The sequence below is a fragment of the Plasmodium vivax genome, chromosome 5, assembly GCF_000002415.2.
Source record: "Plasmodium vivax chromosome 5, whole genome shotgun sequence".
Lineage (NCBI taxonomy): Eukaryota > Apicomplexa > Aconoidasida > Haemosporida > Plasmodiidae > Plasmodium > Plasmodium vivax.
Window position 1 is genome coordinate 356,094 of NC_009910.1, and position 8,466 is coordinate 364,559.

General features: G+C 45.5%; 4 protein-coding genes across 4 annotated transcripts, besides 15 other annotated features; 2 read left to right on the forward strand and 2 right to left on the reverse strand.

Annotated features, from left to right (window-relative positions):
- On the reverse strand, window positions 1–973 carry PVX_089165 (mitochondrial 2-oxoglutarate/malate carrier protein, putative; the record flags this gene model as incomplete). Its single annotated transcript, XM_001614873.1, has 1 exon — window positions 1–973. The coding sequence occupies exon 1, from the start codon at window positions 955–957 to the stop codon at window positions 1–3; it is 957 nt and encodes a 318-aa protein (XP_001614923.1). The 5' UTR covers window positions 958–973.
- Window positions 125–181: a microsatellite.
- Window positions 555–653: a microsatellite.
- A 325-nt stretch (window positions 974–1,298) lies between the features above and the next one.
- Window positions 1,299–1,331: a microsatellite.
- Window positions 1,332–2,544: 1,213 nt separating this feature from the next.
- Window positions 2,545–5,383, reverse strand: PVX_089170 (hypothetical protein, conserved). The gene has a single exon (XM_001614874.1). The coding sequence runs from the start codon at window positions 4,927–4,929 to the stop codon at window positions 2,854–2,856; it is 2,076 nt and encodes a 691-aa protein (XP_001614924.1). The 5' UTR covers window positions 4,930–5,383; the 3' UTR covers window positions 2,545–2,853.
- Window positions 2,779–2,801: a microsatellite.
- Window positions 3,095–3,233: a microsatellite.
- Window positions 3,101–3,143: a microsatellite.
- Window positions 3,956–3,979: a microsatellite.
- Window positions 5,010–5,032: a microsatellite.
- Window positions 5,326–5,352: a microsatellite.
- A 58-nt stretch (window positions 5,384–5,441) lies between the features above and the next one.
- Window positions 5,442–5,479: a microsatellite.
- Window positions 5,480–5,616: 137 nt separating this feature from the next.
- On the forward strand, window positions 5,617–6,569 carry PVX_089175 (hypothetical protein, conserved). The gene is made up of 2 exons (XM_001614875.1): window positions 5,617–5,903; window positions 6,125–6,569. Exons 1-2 carry the CDS (start codon window positions 5,829–5,831, stop codon window positions 6,275–6,277), a joined length of 228 nt encoding a protein of 75 aa, XP_001614925.1. The 5' UTR covers window positions 5,617–5,828; the 3' UTR covers window positions 6,278–6,569.
- Window positions 6,570–6,808: 239 nt separating this feature from the next.
- Window positions 6,809–6,834: a microsatellite.
- A 254-nt stretch (window positions 6,835–7,088) lies between these two features.
- Window positions 7,089–7,117: a microsatellite.
- A 20-nt stretch (window positions 7,118–7,137) lies between these two features.
- Window positions 7,138–8,466, forward strand: PVX_089180 (lipoate-protein ligase, putative; the record flags this gene model as incomplete). The annotated part of the gene is made up of 1 exon (XM_001614876.1): window positions 7,138–8,466. One exon carries the CDS (start codon window positions 7,138–7,140, stop codon window positions 8,464–8,466), a length of 1,329 nt encoding a protein of 442 aa, XP_001614926.1.
- Window positions 7,716–7,737: a microsatellite.
- Window positions 7,741–7,761: a microsatellite.
- Window positions 8,127–8,164: a microsatellite.

Here is an 8,466-nt window from a genome sequence, read left to right on the forward strand (position 1 = left end):
CTAGGCGAACTTCTTCAAAAAATTGTTCAGGTAATCCATAGTGATCAGGGTGATCATAGCATGGGGGGCAATACGCACATAGTAGGTTGCGTAGCTTGCGTAGAAAATAGATATGCCCCCCTTCTTATATAACTGAAGAGAGCAGTCCAGCATATTTTTGTAGGGCATTTTCTTCGTCACAGGATCGACTTTCATTTTCTGCATGCACGTTTTGACAAAATCGAAGGGTAAACTCAGAGTGACTGCAAAAAAGCCGCTAATCACACTAGCAACGAGATTAGTTTTCATTCCTACCCCTAGATATTTTTCTAAATACTCCTTGGACTGATCATATGTAGAGAGCATACCCAAATTTAGAGACATAGCTCGTGCAATGGTTGGCACGGATCCTTTCCATAAGGCCAGCACTCCCTCCTCCTTTGAAATCCTATACACAGCATTGAACACGCCTGTGTAATTTCTCTTCAATTCTTTGGGCAAGGTATTATCAGCTTGTAGTCTAATTAGGGACAGATCTGCTGGGTTTCCCATGAAGGCACCCAATCCTCCAGCAGCCAGAGCACAAAAACATTTTTTGTAAAATGGCAAAGGCTCCCCTTCTTTCTTTACCATGTCTGAGAAGGTCCTAAATAATCCTAGCCTTCCCGTTGTGTATACAATTTGCCGAGTGAGCCCCGCATCTAACCCTTTATATAGAGACAGCACGCCTTCATTTGCTATGATATTTTTGGCTACTATAAATGGGTTCTTAACAGCGCTTGTCCCTTCAGCATTCAACTGAATCCGCACCTTGATCATGTCCAGTGGCTGCACACAGAATGTTGCGAACATCCCACTCGCCCCCCCCACGGCAAATGGCTTTACCTTTTCAAACGGGCTCTTATGATCATTCGCTTTTTTTTTTATTTCTACATTTGAGCTTGCCCCCAAATCGTATTCTGCAATTTCTTTGTTCATTTTGTTTGGGGGGGGAAAAAAAAAGGGAACCTCCTCAATGTGCTCTGAATGTGTCTTGTTAGGTGCGTTGTTCCTCCTAAAATGGGTGCGCTCGGGTTCGGGGAAGTGATGCAATTGTGCTTTGCTGTGCTGCCTTCCTCGGTGCGCCTACTAACATGTGGGATGTGGAATGGGTGGTTGGGTCGTCTCTATGGGAGGGCACTGTCTAATCAGGGGAAGCACAAACATATATATACACATGTGCGAATGAGGTGGCATATGCATGGGTACGGTCACACAGGTGTGTGTGCACGGGTGGAAGGGAACACCCTTCTGTTCACGCAAATGCACGCAGCCCAGGGCCTACCTTTTTTCTCCTTGCTCGAGTTCCCCCACGGGTAATGCTATGCTTTTGTTGGCGGCTGAAAATTGTCGTTCCTCAGATGGTCATTCCTCAGACGGTCACTCCTCGCGCGGCATTATCGCTGAACTGGCGGGGGGGAAATAGAATGCGCCGCGACGGTGTGGTAGCGTAGGCATTTACGGGGATGACCACGCATGAACGTACGTACGTACACATGCATGGGCCTACTTTTACCGCGCGCACGCCGTGGTGTCGGCCCCCCGCTGGGGACTCCCCTCACCTGGGCGAATGAAACTCCACAAAAAATCTTCACGATCGATGGGCTGATATCTACATATGCTCAATTGTGACTCTTTTTTTTTTTTTTTTTTTATTTTCTTAGCAATCAGCAAGCGGCACGATGGGAGGAGCTCCTACAAATTGTCATATTCGCATGAAATGAAGTTCCCTCTCCTAGAAAGGTGCACTCCCTTTTTTGGAAGGCTCATTTGAGGGGATGTATCATTTGGTGTATGCTTCATAGGCCTTTTGCAGAGCTGGGAAGGCGTAGAGTAACAAACAAAATGGCGGAAAAACGAAAAAAAAAAAAAAAAAAAAAAAAAACTAAATCCACCAACGTATTTCTTCCCATGGATTGCTTAACAAAATTGTATATTGGAACGCTCGTGCTGATGGGAAAAACACTTCGAGCTGTAAAGTTAAAAAAAAAAAAAAATCTTTTCCACCCTTTTTGCCACGTTGAAGGGGATACATGCACGTGTACAAACGTGTAGGTGCATACAACTCACAGCGGCAGTGGCGCAGCCTCACGCGTTGGATACGAACAGCCTGCATAAGGGCGATGTTCTCAAGTGGTTAAGGGCGCCCCTTTATACGTTCATACCGCGAACGTACAGACGAAGCTGCATGCATTTGAGGAAAAAAGGCCAATATGTTTTGCTCTGATGGGGTGTTCCTCCGGGAGGGGGGGAGACCATGTTAGGGCTACTCACCCTGTGTTACTAAATCACGTGCGGAACTGCATCATTATGCGTGTGGTTAAAACGGTAGGGGTGGCGTAGAGCATACTTGGCGCCGCTCTGACGACACCATTTCTGCAGTTTTATGAGAGGGTCAAAATGGACGGAATGGGAAAGCGGGAAGAGCCCAGGCAAGCTCAACCGTCCAGTGAAGTTTCTCCTAACGGGCCGCTCCCCATTTAGGCGGCGCAAAAAGGGAAAAAACACCAGCAGCTGCATAGGCAATCAGTTTAGGGCATCCTATTTAAAGTAGCCAATTTAAAGCAGCCGATGTGTGCTTTCCACGGAGGTGACAGTTCGATGCGTTCATCAGATGCACATGGTGGGGCGCGCACAAGCAGGGCCGCCGGGGCGCGGCCGCCAAGGGTGGTAACAAAAAAAGGGGAAACCGCGGCGCGCAAGGAGTGGAGAGAAAGGAGGGCCCAGCAGTAGGGTACTACACTGGTCTGGACACGCCGATAAAGCGGTCGCTATACACCGCTAAAGCGGTCACGCCACTGCGCACAACTGGTCACTACACACCGCTCCACCCCGCTAACTCGCGAGGAGGAGCAGGAAATCCTTGACGTTGGTGAGGAGGAGCGTGGCGCCCACGGAGGCGGCCACGCAGGCGTACCTCAAGTTGCCGTACTGCTTGAAGGAGGGGTAGAGCAGGAAGCCCACGAGGGCGGACAGGATGACCTGCAGTTTGGAGGTCCTCTTGAAGATGTTATACAGCCGGTAGGAAAAGGTCTTCTTAGGGTTATACAGGCAGTTAACCCCCATGGGGAGGCAGTACTTTGGGATTTTCTCGAAACTCAAAATTTCTATGTCTTTATAAATGTTGGAGAGAAAGGAAAGATCTTCCTTCTTCTGGGAGTAGTTGCTTAAATCTTTAATTTCATTAATTGTGGCGAAGGTATTCGAAGAGTAGTCCAGAAGAAAGGAGTCGTACGTATTGATGGACTTGTCTTTCACAAATTTGACGAAATTTTTTGTCATATTCGATTTGAGGAGGTAGACCGGTTGAATGAACATCTGGGTGTCAATCTCGTCCGCCCCCAATTTGGAAGTGAAACTTGCGTAGGAGTTATTCACCTGCTGGTACACTTTTTTTAGAGAAGCCAGTGTGTCTTCCTTGCCGAGCTTATCGATGATGGTGACGTAGCAGTAGGTGTGCCTAGACCCGACCGTCGAGCAAACAGAGTCCACGTTAGTGGCGTTAATTTCCACCAAGTTTTTCCTCAAGGCGTCTTTATAAACATTCTTAATGTTCGTGGCGGAAATACGCCTAATGATCTTCACTTGTGATTTGTTATTAACCAGAAGGAAGTAATCAATATTTTCATTTTCCTTAATGTAGTCGCTTTTTTTAACGCTGAGGACTTTAAGAGCGTCGATGATTTCCTTCTTCAGCGGCTCATTGGTTAGGTGCTCAATTTCGTTGTATCGGAGGGCATAGGTACTATATATGTTGCTAAACTTGAAGGTGATGTGCTTGGCCTGGAGACTTAACTTATTTTTGTTCGAAAGGAGGAGCACTTTGTTATTCTTGTCTATGTGAGAGGACCCGTTTTTACTCACCGAGTCGCTCCTCTTAGTTAGGGAATAATACGCCTTATTAAAATCGTGCACGTTGTAAATAAAGTTGGGGTAATTACTAACAAGGTACGATTGGAAATCTTTCGACGTGGCATTAAATATATTTGAGTACAATTGGTAGGTCCCATCTGGAGCTAAAATAAAAATGGTGGGAAATATCTTAACATTGAAAGGTACTTTACTCTTCACTAGCTTCTTATCCGTCAGTATGTTTATCCTCCCAAAGGAGATATACTCATGATATTTGTCAAATGCTTCTTCCCAAATTTTGGAGAAGTTCAAACTTAGGTTATCTGTATCGGAGTAGATCTGAATGACCCAGTAATCATTCGAGTTCTCCACCAACTCGTTAAAATTTTTCATCGTCAAATTGATGCTATTAGATTCAATCAGTTTTAGGACTTTTCCTTTCGAATGGTCATATGCCTTTTTTAGTCTCGGATCGGACAGCGTTTTATACGCCTTGGTAATGTCCCTAAACTTTTGGTCACAATCTTTGCAATCCTTGTTGCTATCTGGGTGGTACATTTTCGACAGATCTCTGTAACTCTTCTTGATCTTATTTATGTTGTCCCCCCTTTTGCACTTTAACACCTCGTAGTAATCAAAGGAGTCCCCCTCCTCCAGGTAGGTCTCCATGGAATATTTCTCCTCCAAATATTTGAACGTTATGAGAGTCATGAAGGAGAGGATAATCCCAATAATGATCATATTGTCGAATAGGAATTTTAATTTGCTCTTGTAAATGTCTAGTGCGTTCTGCTGTGCGTTGCTTTGCTTTCCACTTTTGGCATTTTTACTTTGTTGGTTACTTGTTAGACTTTTTTTTTCCTTCTCCGTTTTCTTCTTCTGTTCGTTTTTCTTCTTCGTTTCTTTTTCCTCACTGTAGTCTACGCTACTATTTTTTTTCACATTTTTTTCCTTCCCGTGTTGGTCGCTCTTCCCCTTGGATGACGACTTCCCCTTCAGGCTGAACGAGCTCAGCTCAGAGGACTCCGCCCCAGTTTCGTACGACGACATGCGCTTCATCGTGCGTGGGTGACTCCGGGGGGGGAGGAGAGAGAGGGAAATGCGGATCGCGGCGTACACACCAGTGGTATATCAAATAGGGGAGGGAATGCCTGGGTGGAGACTGCCCCTCGGGGGAAGCACGGCCACTCCCAGTTGGTGCGGCACAATCGGTTGGGACTCCGCCGGGGGCACTTCCGCCTAGTAGCACGCCCGCTCAAACTTTAAAAAGCTTTCCAGCGCACGGGGTCACGTTCCCCCTCACTTTGAGCGCTTCACTTGCTAGCAACTCGCTCTTTTCTCTGCTCCTTTTTTGTTCGTTCGTTTTTTTTTCGCTTTGCTCTGTTTCATTCGCCAACCATTCTGCGATTTGTATCCACACTTGTAAGAGGGTTTTTTTTTTTCTTGTTTGCTTGCTTTCTTATTTTCTTGTTTTCTTCCTTTCTTCCTTTCTTCCTTTTTTGTTTTTTTTTCCCAAGTGGGGATACAGAAAAAACGCCTTTTCTTTTAAGCCACTATTTTCGTTGCAATGCATCGTGCACAAAAAAAAAAAAAAAAAAAAAAATCCCGCTTTAGCTCCACCTGGGCGCAACTACGCGGGGGCGATTTGCGGAAGGAGAGGGTCCCCCTTGTTGGCGGAGCCACGCGCTGCCGGTTAAGTCGCCGCTCGGCGGGCCACTTGCAGGACCACTTGCAACGAGTTGCCACGTTCGCAGTAAGGAAAAAAAAAGGAGGCAACGCGAAGCGAAGTGAAGCAAAATAAAACGAAGTGAAGCAAAGTGAAGCAAAATTAAGCAAAGCTAAACCAAACGAATTAAAACGAAGCACCGCACTTCTCCCTTTGCCCTTGCGTGTAGCACCCACACGGAACAAACATACAGGTCATCGCCCTCGCCGAGTAAACCCCCGCCCCCCAAAACATGAATTTTAACAAACCGGAGTCCACCAAGGGAAAGGGGGACAGCAACTCCCTTTCCTCGAAGCTGATTAACCAGGTAAAAGAGCGTGTGCCTTCAGGTCGTACGCGAATGAGCTGAAAGGAGAAAAGAGTTTCTTCTTTTCCGCCTTGCACTCCGCAAATGATACATGTGGGGAAAATGCTGGAGGGGTACTCCATACCAATATGTATGCCCATTGGGATCTCCGCCAGTACACCCCAGTATGACCACCTCCCCCCACCGCACACTTTCCGCTAAACTCACCACCCCTTTTGCAGACGTATACCCTCTCAATTCACCTGTGCGATTACATCATAAGGCCTCTCCTCTTTTACTGCTTCACGCCCTTCATATTTGGATACGGACTTTACTACAACGACGAGTTTACGCTCAACCCCTTTAAACTAATCCCCAAAATATTGATAGGCTGATGGGGGGCACAACGCGCGTACATTGGAGGTGCTCCCGTGTGATAAGAAGCACCATGGCATCATGACATCGTGACACCTCTAGTGCGCACTTGCGCATGCTTTAAATTGCCATCCCCCCGGGTTGCCCCTCATGCGTGGCCACCGTGTAACATACACCCGCTGGTAATTCATTCGTATGTGTCCTTTTTTTTAATTAAATAAAACTCACCGGACGCGAATTAATTTCACGCCGCAACGAACCTTTGAAACAATTTGAAGGAAAGCGAAAGGGGACGAAGTGGCAACCATGTCGATTTAAAAAAAATAGGAAGCAATTACATCCACGTAAAGTGCGCATTAATCTGTTTCCTGTCACTCTTAAAGGTTGGAGATGAGTGAAAAAAAAAAAAAACAAAAAAAAAAAAAACAAATTCCAATTCCAATTCAAACACGGAAATGCAGGTAGACCTTCCGTTCTACCGTTTGCAAAATTTGGGGACATCGTTCTACAATTTTGGTGAACTCCATATTGACAATTTTTTCTGTTAAGATATTTCCCCAAACGGCATTTACCGCTTCTTCTTAAGGAGGCACGTCGTACTTGCGCAAACGGAAAGGGGCCACGTGGAAGGCGATGTTTATCTCCGTTTGGCTGCTCACAACTTTGTAAAAAAATATAGGGCCCACTTTTGTGACTAATTCGGGGGAGTTCGGATCTGCCACAGAAGAAACAAAGGTTCGGAAACAGTCTCCCCTCCATACATACCTACACACACACATTGCCCGCTAACCAATTAAGAAAGGGAGAAACGAACAAAATAAACCACTTCACAGGACAGCGTTACATACGCTCCGCGCACCCCCCGGTTTGCTCCCCCTAAATGGTCAGGAAACTCCTTCTGGTGCAGGCTGCCATACGCCTTGTGATCCTTTGCTCCACGAAGAAGATAAAGAATGAAAAAGAACCCCTCCAAACGGGGTGTGCTCTGCTGCAGGGCGTGAAATACAAAGCGCGCAAAAGAGCGTTTGCACAGCCAATCAGCAGGTCTTTAAAAAAGAAAAAGGACAACACACGGGGAGAACACGCGACAAATGAAATTCTCATTTTCGATTTGAGCGAAAAACTTATAAATTACAAACTCGCTTTTGAGCTGCAAAACTTGTTGCATCAATCCAAAATTAATTTGCAAAACGGAAAGAAATTCCCCATACGTTCGAACGCCTCCGAATTGGAGAAAGTTAAAATTAAGAGGTTTGAAAAAAATCTTAAAAAATATGATTTTTGTTTCCTTCTTCAGCACACTCCGTGCTACACCTTGGGCAGCTCAGCTCACCTGGGTGATATCCTCCTGGATAAAAGGAGTTACCACATTGAGGAGTTAGGGGACGTATACAACCACTTTGACCAAAGGAGTCTTTCCCAATTTGTTAGCAAGCACGAATGTATTAAAAATGAAATAGAAGAGAGCGAAAATTATGATGAAGGGAAAAACTATTTTGACAGCTTTTCACAAAATGCAAATAAAGTGAAAATGCCGATATATCGTATTAACAGAGGAGGGAAGGCAACATACCATGGACCGGGGCAGCTAATCTTATACTTCATTTTAGATTTAAAAAGGTATCCCTCTAACTATAGCGAAGGGGGGGTCTCCCATTCGTCCCAACGTAAGGATGCTTACCAGGGGGAACACCCAAAAAAGGAGGAAGACAACGAGGAAACGCTTCCACACCGATGCAACGCGAACCTCAACGCAAAGACAGAGCGCTCATTTGACCTACACAAAACAGTAAATAACATCCAAAAAATTGGAGTCGAAACTTTGGGCAAATTTAAAATAAAAGCGCATACCAAGGAAGATTCCATTGGCGTTTTTCACAAAGATAAAAAGCTTATTTCTATCGGTGTGAAAATAAGAAAATACATATCTATGCACGGAATGGCTTTAAATTTCAACCTGGACAAAAACTTTTTGAAATATTTACGGCCCTGCGGCATGAGTCACGCTGATTACACCTCAATGCATGAACTCGATGAAGTAAAAAATAGAGAGAAAACAGGAGTCAGCCGGAACCCCGAACGGGGGAGCGAAATGGCTATCCGCGCCACGCTGCTCAACGAATTAGCAGTTAACTGCGCACACTCGCTAGGAACCATTTTTAATGCCAAGGTGAAGGTTTCGAGCGATATAGGCGACCTTTTTGCTTAA